The 16,159-nt window shown below is 37.8% G+C and overlaps 1 protein-coding gene across 1 annotated transcript; it reads left to right on the top strand.

Annotated features, from left to right (window-relative positions):
- The first annotated feature begins 42 nt into the window (after positions 1-42).
- Positions 43-7,808, top strand: LOC121985947 (cytokinin riboside 5'-monophosphate phosphoribohydrolase LOG8-like). The gene is made up of 7 exons (XM_042539687.1): positions 43-467; positions 660-757; positions 847-877; positions 6,941-7,040; positions 7,136-7,206; positions 7,285-7,428; positions 7,515-7,808. Exons 1-7 carry the CDS (start codon positions 357-359, stop codon positions 7,578-7,580), a joined length of 621 nt encoding a protein of 206 aa, XP_042395621.1. The 5' UTR covers positions 43-356; the 3' UTR covers positions 7,581-7,808.
- Positions 7,809-16,159: the final 8,351 nt, after the last annotated feature.

The raw sequence follows: 16,159 nt of genomic DNA, 5'->3' as shown, positions 1-16,159 counted from the left end.
GCGCAACGGAGGTTTTTTAGGCTTAAAGAGGAACGGGATCAGGGTTCTTTCCACCACAGTGAGTGGCGATCGAGAAAAAAAGGGTACAAATTAGAGTTTGCAAAAAGGAAAGCTTTTTGCCTTTCTCGGTGGTGCCCGGCTTTGTCTTGTTTACCTGCGTTTGATAGCGAGGGCAGCAAGAGAGAATAGACGGACGGGAGGGACGCGACAGGATTCCTGGTACTGGGTAGTTGTTCGTTCAAAGAAGGAAGGTAAAGGCGGATTTGGGGTTTGCTTCTCTCCCTCCCTCTCTTTCTCTCTTTTCCATCTCTCTCTCTCTCTCTCTATCCGGCTCCGTGAGATCGGAGACGAGAGAGATGGGCGACGAGACTCGGAGCAAGTTCAAGCGGATTTGTGTCTTCTGCGGAAGCAACTCCGGCAACCGGACTGTCTTCAGCGATGCAGCTTTCGATCTGGGCCGCGAAATGGTACGCCCTTCTCGATCCTTCCTCTTCCTCAGAGTTTCAATTTTTATGCAACGACGTCAAATATCAAAATTTTGAGGATTCATCAATTTTTACTAGTGGAATTGCTTCCATACTTGTTGAATTCTTGAAGTGATCTCAAACCAAAATGATAAATCAATTTCTTCTTTTTATTCTCTTGTGTGTGTGTTGCAGGTGAATAGAAGAATCAGTTTAATTTACGGTGGTGGGAGTGTGGGATTAATGGGTATGATATCGCAGGCAGTTTATGATGGAGGATGCCATGTTCTTGGGTAATAAACTTCATGTTTCACGTAGCTTTCTTCTCTTTTATAGACTCTCATACAAGTTCTCTGCTCATGTTATTGTTTGAGACATTCAGGGTAATTCCTAAAGCTCTTGTTCCCATTGAGGTATGGACTATATTCTTTTTCCGAGCTTTGCCATTTGTTTTAATGCTCTATGTTTCACTTTTTGCTTTGTTGTTTGTTTGCTAAAGGAGGATATGGGAGTACCTTTTTTTTTCCAAGCTTTGTTGTTTCAGTTCAATTCTCACCTTTGGCTTTCGTCTCAGTAGGTGTATTATTTTACATTTTCCAACTCCCTGCCTGGCTATTTTGTTTGTTTCGGTATACAGTAGACACAACTAAGGAATCTTCCTTTGAATTAGCTTCTCCTTGTTTGCTCTATCTATCATCTTAAAAACGAGAAACAGAAACGTTCATTATCCATACCTCTGCAGATCAGCTCAATGCTGCAGAGGAGACTAGCCAAGAAGTTCCATAGTAATGATGTGATTGAGAGTGCTTTCAGATTCAATCACAACAGGTAGCAAGTAAGAGTTAGGAGCGGTCGGAGTCTCTTTATTCGAATGGTGGCAACTATAGATATATATTTTGTCTCTAAACACCATTCTATCCCTTTAAGAGGTGCTTTCAGATTTCAACATGTTGATCTCTGTACGCGTAGAATATGTTTCTTCTAATAAGTTTCTGAAGAAAGTTTTCCATGTATTTTGGATCATAAGCTTAATCAAAAGGCTTCTCAGCAGTAGTTGTATTCTCTTTAGTCATGTAGCTCCTTTGGTTTGAGTATATGTGCCTCTGTGTGTACTTCTACTTAGATTACTAATCAGACATATACCGAGAAATGCTTCAGTTTAAGTTTTTATCATCAATTTTCTGGCACCTCATGGTATTTGCGGCAAGGAAAGTTAACGCCGGGCAGGATAGCGATTATCATGTGGGTTAATCAAAACGAGGGAATTGAAGAGAATGCAAGAAGGGATCGTGAAGAAAATGAGAAAAACCCGTTGTTTACTAAAAAGGAAACTTTATTATTAATTGAGGGATGAATCCTCTTACAATTAGACATGTGTTTATAAAGACTCTAGACTCTAAGACAAAGAAAGGAAAGAAATTCCAATATATAGACCTCAATTCGAATCTTGTAGAAAAAAAAAGAGATCTTTTTAGAAAAGAAAATCTCTTGATAAAAATTAAAATTAATAAAATAAGACGTTGCTTTAGACTAATTATGACACGTAATTAGACTAATTATGACCCATAATTACCCGGAATACCAAATATCCCTAAATACCATAAAAAATAAAAAAAAAATACTAAAAATAGCAATAAAATCTTTGGAGGCTTAAATGAGGGCCTAAACAGTGGAATTTGGGCCGAAAATTGGCCTTTACAGGTACCCTTGTAAAATGTAGATTTTTAAATGTTGCACGCATGGCCATTGACAGAGCCTGATCCCGAGTTCTAAGTCAAAAGTTATGACCATTTGAACTTCAAGGGGTCATGTTGGGTTGATCCTGCATCAGTTTCTCCGGGTTGAAAAGAACTCGCCCTCGAGTTCATAGTAGCCTCGTCAGCATCCACCGAATAAGGAGTCAAGTGCTTCACATTGAAGACATCAGACGTCTTTAGATGACTAGGAAGGCGCAACCTGTAGGTATTATTGTTGATCTTTTACAGTATCTCATACGGTTCAATTTTTTGATCCTTTAGCTTATTTACTTACCAACAGCGAAACGATCATGAGTTAAAACCACCCAGACAAAATCTCCAACCTCAAAAAGTATCTGACGATGATGACTGTCAACCCAAGCTTTGTACTTAGTATTGTTATCCAGAATTGTCAGTTTCACTTGCTCATGAATGTTCCGAAGATGTCTGTCATTTCATCTGCTTTAGGATTAAATCGTCTCATACGTGGAACAGAGGCTAAGTCCAAACCCCCAATGGATTCTGTCCATAGACAATCTCGAAAGGACTCAGGTTTGGTCATGTTTCTCGATTTGTTGTAGGCAAACTCTGCTTAAGGTAACGCCAAGTTTCATTGCTTCAGCTTAGATCCTATGAGACACCTCAGAAAATTGCCCAAACTCCGATTCACCACATCAGTCTAGCCATTTGTCTAGGGGTGATAGGCACTGCTAAAGTTCAATTATGTTCCCAGTTTTTCCCATAAGTTTTACTAAAAATTGATGATAAACTTGGTATCATGGTTTGAAGTCATGGATCAAGGTATGTCATATAAGGGCACGATCTCCTTGAAGTAAAGATGAGCAATCCTGACAACTAAAAATGTGTCATCTTTGAAAACTTGTCAACAACAACACGAACAAAATCCGAGGTTCGCTGGGTATCCATCATGAAATAGATAACTATTATGCAAAATAAAATTATGTCGGTGTCCATCATGTACCTCCTGGAATATCCGTCCAAATGAACGGTCAGCTACGTACATATATGGAAAAATCTCAAAGCCCGCAATACTAGTACTTATGGTGGTGAGTAATGAAGAACGACAATTTCAAGGCATCTACGACACGATTCATACTTCCAGTTTGGTGCATGAAGGTGAACTCCTGTAAATAAACCGCTCACTTGGCATGTCGTCTGCTCAGCTTGTGTTGACCATTGATGTACTTCATTGCTTCATGATCAGTAAACAGGATGAATTCTTTCTGTAGTAGGTAGTGACACCAATGCTTTAAGGGTTGAACAATAACACAACACTCCAAGGCATAGGTAGAATAATTTTTCTTGAACTGGGACAACTTCTCACTAAAGAAAGTAACTGGACTAACTCAGAAGACCTCCTATATCGATGTCAGATGCATCACAGTTGACCTCAAATACTTAGTCAAAATCAGAAAGTGCCAGAACTGTTACTTCTGTCATCTTCTGCTTAACTAGTTGGAAACTAGCCTCTACCCTCTTCAGACTACTTGAAATCTCGTCCCTTGAGAAACTCGGTGATGCAAGCAATGAGAGTACCAAAATTTTTTATGAACCGGCGGTGGAAAGAAGTCAAGTCATGGAAACTTCTAAGGTCATGCAAGGTCCTCGACTGAGGCCACTCCAAGACTGCATCTATCTTTGGTTGATCTACGTGCACACTATCAGTAGACACAATAAAGCCAAAAAAGGTGACCGATGTAATAAAGAAAGAACACTTCTTCTTCTTGATAAATAAGCACTCTGTTTTTAATTTTTCAAAAACAGCATGGAGGTGATCCAAGTGTGATGCCCATGTCAGACTATAGACTAAAATGTCATCAAAGTAAACCACTACAAACTTTTCTATAAAAGGTCGCAGGATCTGATGCATAAACCTCATGAATGTGCTAGGAGCGTTAGACAATCCAAAAGACAAATGACCATCTACTCATAAAGTCCATGTTGTGTTTTGAATGTTGTCTTTCATTCATCTGCCAACCTTATTATGATATGGTGGTATTTGCTTTTAAGGTCAATTTTTTAGAAAATCCTAGAACCAGATAGTTGATCCAACATGTCGTCCAAGTAGGAAATTGGAAACCTTGATGGCTCGGCTTCACATACGCCATGAGTCATCCTTCTTCGGCACTAGTAGGGCAGGAAGAACACAGGGGTTCACGCTCTCATGGATGTATCCTTTTTCCCACTGGTGTTGTAATTCCTTAGTTTCCTTAAGACTGAGGTGATATGTTGGTCGATTAGGCAAAGTCGATCCTAGAACAAGATCATTCTGATGTTGGATATCTCACATAGGTGGTAACCCAAAAGAAAGGTCCTCTAGCATAAATTCATCAAAATCTGTTAGTAGTTGTTGCACTTTGGCTGGTAGCTCTTTGTCTGTGGCTTGGACATCGTTCTGGCATGGCAGCAAAGCCTAGACAACGTCGCCATGCTCTATCTCATCTAAAAACTTAGACATAGAAAGCAAATTAGTAGTTTTGGCTATCGGAATTGGAGTGGTTTCTTCTCGCTGTGACGCCAACACAATCTTCTGTCCCTTGATGTAAGAGTATATGCATTCTTCCGTCCATCGTGGATGACACTGCGATCATACTACCAAGGTTGCCCCAACAGTACGTGACATGCGTCCATGACCACCACATCACATCAAACACTATCAAATATTTGCTACCAATTGAAAAAGATACAAGACATTGTTTGTCTACTACTGTTACCTCGCTGTCTTTATTCAGCCAAGACAACTTATATGACTTAGGTTGACGCCCGTCTTCAATTATAATTTTCGGACAACCTCCTTGGATGCTATGTTCTCACAACAGTCGTTGTATCATCTTGTAGACTCTATCCACTACGGTGCAGGAAGTGTGAACAATGTTGGTTCTCGATCATTTATCCCCTGATTCACCTTTGGGAGTCGAAAGACTCTTGCGCACGACCAAAGTCTCATGGTCATCATCATATAGCATGTCATCAGCTTCATACATTGGCTCGCCAATGACTGTTGGATCTTCTATCACGCCTTTCTCGATTAATAAATTTTTTCCCTTCCGATCAGTAGGAGCAGGTTTCCTATATTGGTTCGCTCTATGCCCCTGTTCACCACATTGATAACATCTGATAAGGGCCTTAGAGTAAACATGTGGTGATTGTTGTCATTCTTGTTGCTATGGCTACTGCTGTGAAGGACGAGAATTCTGAGGGCAAACTGGTCGATTGTTGGTTTGGTCGCTTTTCCCCACTGGTTTCTAATTTTGCTGCTTTTCGGTCGCTGTGCATGCTAGTAGACCTCTAAAATCATCAAGAACGAATGAGGCTGAGAGCATCTTACAAGGGCAAGTACAGTCCCCTTAAGTACCTTGCCACCTTCTGCTCCTTCGTTTAGGACAAGTCATTTCGGGCAACCAACGGGAAGAAATCATCTGTATATTCGTTGACCGATCTCGCACCCTGTCTCAACGAGTGGAGTCGCTGGAACAGAGTTTGGGTGTAGCCGAAAGGAAGGAGGTGTTCCCTCATCTTCTTCATCTTCTCCGGTCAATAATTTGGGATTTTCCCGGTCTGTCTCGTGAGCGCCACATTTGTTCCCACCACATCGATGCTTGCCCTTTGAGTTTGATGGCAATTATCTTCACCTTCATCCGATCTTAAACTTTCTTATAGTTGAAGATTCGTTCCACTTCGTTGATCTAATCTACGAAGCCCTCTGCTTGCAACGTACCAGAATATTCGAGTAGTTCAACCTGAAAACCGAGGTCTCCATAGGGCTCCTCTCGACCACGACACTCCTGTATGTAGCTTATTGGTGATAAGGGTTCTCGAAAGAAGACTCAGATCCACGATCTGAGAGCCCATGAGCCTTAATAATTCGCGTCGCCTCGGCTAGACGCTGGATTAAGTCTGCGACTTGCCGCTGTAAATCCTCCATCGTCATTATGTCATGAACACTACGACCATGATATGAAGCTTCCTCAGCCAGAACCTGCCTACCGCGACCACGAGCACGACAACCTTCCATTGGATTTGCACCTTGCTCTGATATCAACTGACGCCTGACAAGATAGCGATTATCTTGCGGGTTGACAAGTATGGGGGAATTGAGGAGAGGACAAGAAGAGAATGTGAAGAAAAATCTATTATTTACTAAAAAAGAAACTTTATTATTAATTGAGGGATGAATCTTCATACAACTAGATAGGTGTTTATAAAGACTCTAGATCCTAAGATAAAGAAAGGAAAGAAATTCTAATATGTAGACAGACCTTAATTCTAATATGGTAGAAAAAGAAAAGAGATCTTTTCATAAATGGAAATCTCTTGATAGAAATTAAAATTAATAAAATAGGATGATGTTTTAGACTAGTTAGGACCCATAATTACCAGGAATACCAAAATATCCCTAAATACCATAAAAACGAAAATTACTAAAAATAGTAATAAAATCTTTGGAGGCTCGGATAAGAGCCTAAATGGTGGAATTTAAGCTCGAAAATTGGTGATTACAAGTACCCTTGTAAAATATAGATTTTTAAATTTTGCATGTGTAGCCATCGACAGAGTCTGATTCCGAGTCCCGAGTCAAAAGTTATGACCGTTTGAAGTTCAAGGGGGTCATGTTGGATTGATCCTACAGCAAAAGTTATGCTACATCGACACCTACTCACATCTCATCAAAGAAATGAAAATTCATGATATTTTATTTTCTGTTTTTTTTCATTTTAGATTTCTGGAGAAACTGTGGGTGAAGTAAAGGTCGTTTCTGATATGCATGAGAGGAAAGCTGTAATGGCTGGACAAGCTGATGCATTCATAGCACTTCCTGGTAAGTGTTAATAATGATTTATCTACTCGCATTTGCTCATGCGAAGCTTTCCTGTTCCCTAGTGATGGTCAAAACTTTGCCCGCTTCTTTTGCAGGAGGATTTGGAACGATGGAAGAGGTCATGGAGATGATAACATGGTCACAACTTGGAATACATGATAAACCAGTGAGCCCGTCGTTTGCAATAAAATCCTACAAATTGTCTGCTAATGTGACAAATTAAGCCTTTTCTTTTCTTGCACAGATTGGTTTATTAAATGTTGATGGATACTATAATTCCTTACTTGAACTATTCGACAAAGGTGTGTATGAAGGTTTTATTAAGCCGGCCTGCAGGAACATTGTTATTTCTGCTACAAATGCAACTGAGTTGCTTGCAAAAATGGAGGTCAGCTGTCTGTATACTCAAAATCCTTATTTTCTTGTACGTTTCAGTTAAGGAACCTGAAATTTCTTATTTGCTTTGAGTTGCAGCTGTACGCTCCTTTGCACAAACAAGTCGCTCCGAGACAGAGCTGGGATATTGCTGAGGTTGTGTAGAAGTTCTAGTTTCACATGATTTTTTGTCCTCTCATCTGCAATAGTTGGTCACCTAAGAACATGCTTTTTCGATCAAATTAACATTAAGGAAAGATGAAAAGAAAACATTTTTGTCCGCTCCATAAGGATCTTATGGAAGATACAATAAATTGTGGTGGTTTTAGAACAATAGGACTTTGTAATAATTCATCAGTGCACTTTGCAGCGTCTCTCTCCCTTATTCATCCACTGTTCAACATCTTCATTCATCATGTATCCCACATCGTAAGAGCCGTGGAATGTCACAAACAAACCGTGATTGTGGCCAAACAACTTCTCTCAGAGCAGAGTGGCGCAGCGAACAGATGAAATGCCCTGGCCGCCGCTGTTCTTCAACAGGTGCATTTACGCAATGAATTATTTCTTCCAAATCTAATATTTGACTGACTACCAAAATAAAAAGAGTGGGGCTATCCACGCCCCATGGGCCACTAAATGCACCTTAATTTTTCTTTCTAAAAATATCCTTAGGTAAAAAGTCTAAAATGTCATTTTTATAAAATTTATATCTCCCCCCCTCTTTCTCCTTCCTCCGCCACTCTCTTTTGTTCTCTTTTTTTTTTTCTCTTTATCTAAATCCTAACAATCTAATATCTCTCAAAATTTTATTTTTATAACAAATCAAACACGATGGACTATGAAGATTCAATTCCCAGGAACAATATAAGGTTTTATTCATTTTTTTTTCCTTGTAATATAATTGTATATTTTTATTATTGCGATTCGAATTGTCGCAATCTAAAAGTTATTCAAATGCGCAATGTTCGATCATACCAGGCCAAACACTTTGAGCAATGTTCGGCTTTTAGGAACCGAACGTAACGAAATATGTTCGGTTAATTGTTTCCGAACATAGCTAAATACATTCAGTATCTTAGTTTCAAACATGTGAGTCATGTTCGTCCATTTATAGCCGAACACTGGGTGAACAATACTAATGTGTATTTTTATATTTTGTAAAGTTATATTTGTAATATTATAATATTTTCTAATTTTTATTAAGAATCAAATACGTGTTCTACGGAGGGTAGTGTCATTGGTTATATGAATAAAGAGATAGTGATGGATTACACAATGAATGTTTTGAATCTCATGATGCACTAGTTGCTTCGGCACATAAGGTGGCAAAGGCGAATAGGATGGTTGTAGTAGTGAAAAGGTCAGACAGTGGAGATAGTGGGAGACGGGCTCGGTTGTTTTTGACATGTGAACGAAGTGGCCAATATCGTCATCCCAAAGAGAAATTGTCTGAAGAAAGATGTGAGAATGTGAAAGATGAAAAGAATGTAATCGAAAAGTGAGTAATGAGAGACTTACGAGAACAAAGAAATGTGGTTGTCCATTTTTAATTAAAGCTATGCATATCCATTAACGGACAATGGGTTTTGAATGTTGTTTGTGGCGTGCATAATCATCCTTGCGTATTGTATTTGGAAGGTCACTCATTTGTTGGACACTTATCATGTGCTGAGAAAGAGTTGGTGGTTGACTTGTCAAAGAGCCACAGTTTACCGAAAGACATATTGAGCATGTTAAAAGAGAGATTTTCTGAAAATAAATCGACAATGAAGACTATTTACAACGCATGACAAAATCATAAAATAATCGAGCATAGAGGTTGATTACAAATGCAATACCTTATGGCTATGTTGAAGGAGTATAACTATTTCTAACATCATACGCGGTGCGAGAAAACTGACACGGTGAAGGATATTTTCTTTGCTCACCCGAAGAGTATTGACCTGTTGCGTGCTTTTCCAAGTGTATTGTTGATGGATTAAGACAAATCAATATGTTACCGTTATTTAAAATAGTTAGTGTGATGTCAACGGATTTGACATTTTCCGTTGCTTGCGTGTATTTGGAGTTTGAGCGTGAAGATAATTACTTATGGTCATTGCATATCTTGAGGTCGTTGATGGACGACTCATCTTTACCCAACGTAATTATAACCGATCAAGAGATTGCATCACTGAACGCGGTCGAAAGTACTTTTCCTACTTCAATGCATTTATTGTTTCGGTGGCGTATTAATAGGAATATATTAGCAAATTGCAAAAAGGGGTTTCGCACCAAGGAGGAATGGAATTCTTTTATATCTTCGTGGAATGTATTGATGTTAGCTGAAAATGAAACTACATTTTATGAGTTGCTTAGAAGATTCCAACAAGATTTTCAAACCATTTAGATATTATTCAGTATATAACAAATCAGTGGATTCATCCTTTCAAAAAAGATTTGTGTCATGTTGGACAAATAATGTAATGCATTTTGTCAACACAATAACAAATAGGGCTGAGAGTGCACATGCAAAATTGAAAAGGCAACTTGGATTGAGCCAAGGTAACTTTGAGACGTGTTGGACTAAAATTTACTCTTTACTTGAGTTATCTCACACCATAGTCAAAGATTCATTTGAAAAGAGTATTAATGTAGTCCAACATCGATACAAACCATCCGTGTTCAAGTTTTTGTGAGGTGTAGTTTCAATTATATCTTTGGACAAGATTTTTAATGAAATGAAGGGTATAAGTGCGACTGGCGTAGATCCTTTGTGGTGTGGTTGTGTATTGAGGAAGATATGTGGTTTACTTTGTACACATGAGCTTACCGAATATACTCGGGTGGAGATGCCAATCCCACTAGATAGTGTTGACAAGTTTGGGAGAAAGTTAGATATGGAGGCGAGTAAGGGGATTGATGTTAGGAATGACATTGGTGGTCGATGGTCTGAGGCGGTTGGTGATATTAACATGATTTTTTCAATGACGAATGATTCACAGAGATTGTTAATGTTAAAGAGATTGAGAGAGTGTCAATCCAACAACAACCTCACTGCAAGTGCCAGAGCTAAACACTCACACTCGTGGTCGACCCAAAACTTTGAAACCTAAACAAATAAAATCAACCAAGCATGACCCGAGTGCTTTTGAGTATGTCGAGTCTATCAAAGATAGTTGTTCACTAGTGGAAAATATTTTAATTATTAGTGGGCCGACATTTCCATAGGATTGTCTACAACGAGGAGGCAGAAGCTAAAGGTAACGACATTTATTTTTTTAATGCATTTAAATAATTATTAAAATTTTCAAATGTGATTGACTTTTTTATATCACTTTTGAATAGATTGTTCGTCATCGTACACATTCAACTTCCACTATTGGTTATATTGATCAACTACCATCTCATCTCCATGAGTATGTTGTTGGCACTAAAGATGTGGCGAGTGATGGTCACTGTGATTTTCGTTCCATTACTGGCCTACTTGATTTTGGTGAAGATGCATGGTCGAGGGTGTGACAGGACCTTCTTGAGGAGATCACACATTTCGAAATATTATATGAAGAAATATTCAATGAAAATGGTCGTGTTGGAGAAGTAAAGCACATGTGGATTGTTTTGATGAAGCGGCGTCACTCTCACAGTGGATGACTTTACTGGAAATGGGTTATCTCGTTGTATTGAGATATAATGTTGCCCTGGTTAGTTTGTCTGCTCAATTATATTATACATTTCTCCCTCTGCGGACTCTTGTGGTTGAGCCTTCAAAATATATTTGTATTGCACATGTAAATAGAAATCATTTTATTCAAGTACATTTATTTTCAGTCCAACAATATATATTTCTTAATTTATAATTTATTGCATTATTAATTATTCATTTTTCGTATATAGGTTTTTTTACGCGAGGGTCATCCATTACCTCTCGTTGTTCACAAGTGGTATTGATGTCATTTTCCATGCGTAACAAGATGGGATATTGTGTATATTCATCAACTTGCCAACCTTTCCATTGGACTTTTCTTGCCTAACCTCCAGTTAAAACTTTCCCAGTCAAGTATCCGATCAACCTTGACCTACTTGTCTCTTCTTCTTGTTAACCTGGTCAAACATTGACCAGAGGGGAATTGTTATAGCAATCTCCCCAAATGGACGATTGCACCTGCAATCTCCACATATTGTCAAACATCGAAACTCAAACATCAAGACTCAAACTTGAGTCAACTCAAGCTTAGTCAACCTGGTTAACTTTGACGCAAGAGATATTGCACCAACAGTAGAAATGTTGAAAATAACAATGGAGAGCATATTTAGACTTCTTGCAATTTTAGAAATCCACATGATCTGAAATGGTTGCAATATGAGGTCTCTAAGTCGATCAGTGGGACCAAAACCCAGTAATTAACCTAGAGACCTCATATTACAACTATTTTAGATCATGTGGATTTCAAAAATTACAAGAAGTCTAAATATATTCTCCATTGTTATTTTCGACATCCTACTAGTTGTTCAAAGATTTTGAAAAAAAATAAATTCTCTTTTTTATTTTTTTTCTCACCCCTGTTATAGGAGATCGGAAGGGGAGCCTTGGCGCAACGGTAAAGTTGTTGTCATGTCACATGTGACCAAAAGGTCACGGGTTCGAATCCTGGAAACAACCTCTTGCAAAAAGCAAGGTAAGGCTGCATACAATAGATCCTTCCCCGGAACCCCGCATGGCGGAAGTTTCGTGCACCGGGCTGCCTTTTTTTTTTTTTTGTTATAGGAGATCAGACCCACGTTGGGCCTAATATATGTTCCTATCAGGCCCAATGTGGAGCTTATATCTATCCATATCAGGCTCAATGTGGGTCTGATATGGGGAGATATCAGACCCAATAATAAAAAGAAAGGAAAAAAATGAGAGATTTTTTTCAAAACCTTTGAACAACCACTAGGAATGCCGAAAATAACAATGGAGAATATATTTAGACTTCTTTCAATTTTAGAAATCCACTGACCTGAAATGGTTACAATCTGAGGTCTCTAGGTCGATCAGTGAGTTTCAACCGAAACCTACTTATCCACCTAGAGATCTCAGATAGCAACTATTTCAAATCCTGTAGATTTCTAAAATTGCAAGAGGTCTAAATATACTCTCCATTATTATTTTAGACATTCTTACTAGTAGTTCAAAGGTTTTGAAAAAAATTAAATTCTCTTTTTTTTCTTCTTTTTTCTCAACCCTGTTATAGGAGATCAAGCCCACGTTGGGCTTGATATATCTTCATATTAGGTCCAATGTGGGCCTAATATCTATCCATATCAAGCCCAATGTAGGCATGATACGGAGGAATATCAGGCCCAACAACAAGAAAAAAAAAAGGAAAAAAAAAGAGGGATTTTTTTTTCAAAACCTTTGAACAACCATTAGGAATGTCGAAAATAACAATGGAGAGCATATTTAGAATTCTTACAATTTTAGAAATCCACAGGACCTGAAATGATTACAATCTGAGGTCACTAGATCAATCAATGGGTTTCGACCGAACCCACTGATCGACCTAAAGACCTCCGATTGCAACCATTTCAGATCCTATGAATTTCTAAAATTGTAAGAAGTCTAAATATGTTCTCCATTGTTATTTTCGACATTTCTACTAGTTGTTCAAAGGTTTTGATTTTTATTTTTTATCTCAACCCTGTTATAGGAAATCAGGCCCACGTTAGGCCTGATATCTCTTCGCCCAACAACAGAAAAAAAAAAGGAAGATAAAAGAGAGATTTATTTTTTTCAAAACCTTTGAACAACCATTGCTAAAAATAACAATGGAGAGCATATTTAGACTTATAATAATTTTAGAAATCCACAGACCTGAAATGGTTGCAATCTGAGGTCTCTAGGTCGATCAGTGAGTTTCGGTCGAAACCCTCTTATCCACCTAGAGACCTCAGATAGCAACATGTGAATTTCTAAAATTACAAAAAGTCTAAATATGCTCTCCATTGTTATTTTTAACATTTCTACTGAGTGTTCAAAGGTTTTGAAAAAAAAAAAAATCTCTTTTTTTTTCTTCTTTTTTTATTTTTTTCTCAACCTTGTTATAGGAGATCATACCCACGTTGGGTCTGATATCTCTTCATATTAGGTCTAATGTCTGCCTGATATCTATCCATATCAGGCCCAATGTAGACATGATACGGAGAAATATCAGGCCCAACAATGGAAAAAAAGGAAAAAAAAAAAAGAGATTTATTTTTTTTCAAAACCTTTGAACAACCAATTGGAATGTTGAAAATAACAACTATTTCAGGTCGAAATCCACTAATCGACCTAAAGACCTCAAATTGTAATTATTTCAGGTCATGTGGATTTCTAAAATTGCAAGAAGTTTAAATATGTTCTCCAGTGTTATTTTTGACATTCCTAGTGGTTGTTCAGAGATTTTGAAAAAAATAAGTTCTCTTTTTTTTTCTTCTTTTTTATTTCTTTCTCAACCATGTTGTTATAGGAGATTAGGCCCACGTTGGGCTTGATATCTGTTCATATCAGGCCCAATGTGGGTCTGATATGGGGAGATATCAAATCCAACAACAGAAAAGAAAAAAATGAAATAAAGAGAGAGCGCTCTGTTTGCGCGAGTATACTTACTTCTCAATCGATCGGCTGATCGATTGGAAATCCAATCGATCAACTGATCAATTCGAGAGCACTCTGTTCGCATGAGTATATTTCTTAATCGATCCGTTGATCGATTCGAGAGCGCTCTGTTCGTGCGAGTATGCTTTTCAATCGATTGAAGGTTTTTCAATTGATTAGTCAATCGATTGATACATGCTTTTGCTCATAGGTCGTAACTTTTAGCTCACCTATCATTGACAAACTTACCAATCAATCTCGTCTAACAAACATTCATATTTACAAACTCTAAATAATCATTCTTTCCAACAAATATGCTTCATATCAAACTACTCCAAAAATATATGCAAAATAGTTATACATATAAAATCACATCAAAATGTATCCAAGATAGTTATACCTGCAAAAGCATATCAAAATGCATCCAATATAGTTACACATACAAAATAACACAAAATAACCATCCTGAGCTAATATTAAATAACATCAAAAACTATCCAAGGTAGTTATGCATGCAATACATGAAAATCTTCTCTGTTACACCCGACGCCTCAATGAACTAGGTTGTTCAGTCAGCCCTTGTAATGCAACATATGCTTGTTGCACCATTGGCATCACCTAATCTAGCGTTAGACTCTCGTCATCAGAATCCCATCGCTGCACTATCGGCTCAAGCAAATTGCGTGCAGTCATGACTCTCTCCCAAGGTTGAATAGCATCTGCACTTACCGTCTTGTGAACATAGGTCGGTGTTCAGCTGTTAGAGGCCGAACGTTTAGTGTTTCGTTCGTCTTTCATTGATCGAAACACATTGTGTTGCATTCGGGAGACCAATTAGGGATGACAATTTCACCCGAATCTGATGGGTAATCCGACATCCGACCCAAATGAAAAAAGATATGGAGGAAATTTTTATACCTAATTATAGTAAATGGATATTCGGGTATGAATATTTCGGGCATGGGTATGAAGGCAAATGTGATAAAATTATACTCATACCCTACCCGATATATATATATATATATATAAGCCTAATTTTTTATTGGGAAAGAAAAAACGTTATCCCACTTTCCATCTTAGAAAAAAACTTAGTTTGTCTCTTTATCCGATCATCAACACGTATCTCATCTTCTTTTCCACGAGAAATGTTCACCCGATCGAGAGAGCGCGAGACGAGAAAGAGTTGACAAGTACATTGAAATAATATTTTTTTAAAAAAAAAAATAAGAATGGTAGGGAGTAATAGGATGATGGGTAGGATATGGATACCCGAAACTCCGACGGATATGGGGATGGATATGAAAGTTAAATACCAAATGAGTATGGGAATAGATATGGATATAGATATAATAAATGGGGATGAATACGGATGATATGAAATTCTACCCAAATCCTACCCATTGTCATCCCTAGAGACCATGACCGAACAGATCCTGATGCGTTGGTAGATTGTAGATGAACAAGCGACAAACCATGGAAGAACGACGCACGACTAAAATTCAAGAGGTTTTCATGAACACTTGAAACCTAAACACAAAATCTAACAAAAACAATATAATAATTTGAACGAACACTAACATTGTTTGATTCAGCTAGAAATCGAATTGTTCAAGTGAAAAGATGAAGGGGAGAGACGGCGAAAATGACAAAGGCGATATAGAAATTGTATAGGGTGTATTTAAAAAGAATTATGATAAAATATTTTTTTATGAGTGTATTTATAAAATGTGGTGTTTAGTAATCCATGGAGTGTGGATAGCCGCTCCCAAATAAAAAAAGCGAGGGATTAATTAAAGGCTACTGGGTAGATCTGAAGAACACTTAAAGAACAAAATGTGCAAATTAATGGACATTCCATTGCAATAATTTCAGCTCTGAAGCGTTCTAGGATTTGGCCATGCATTCTGGTATTGTTACCTCTTTTCTCATGCACTTGTGGGTATGTACAATCTGTATGGAAATAGTGGCTGGATATAAAGTATGGATACAGGCACAAAATTGTAGATAAATGACTAAATCGCCGTATCTACTTTCTTTTGCATCTAGAATGAGAATCAAATATAATAAGAGTTTATCTATCCAAATTGATTTGTGAATCAAATTCTAGTGATCTATGATTTAAGTTTAGGCAAATTGAAAA

The sequence above is a fragment of the Zingiber officinale genome, chromosome 5B (assembly GCF_018446385.1).
Source record: "Zingiber officinale cultivar Zhangliang chromosome 5B, Zo_v1.1, whole genome shotgun sequence".
NCBI classification, from domain to species: Eukaryota; Viridiplantae; Streptophyta; class Magnoliopsida; order Zingiberales; family Zingiberaceae; genus Zingiber; species Zingiber officinale.
The sequence above is the reverse complement of the archived record's forward strand: the minus strand, read 5'-3'. Positions and strand labels throughout refer to the sequence as shown.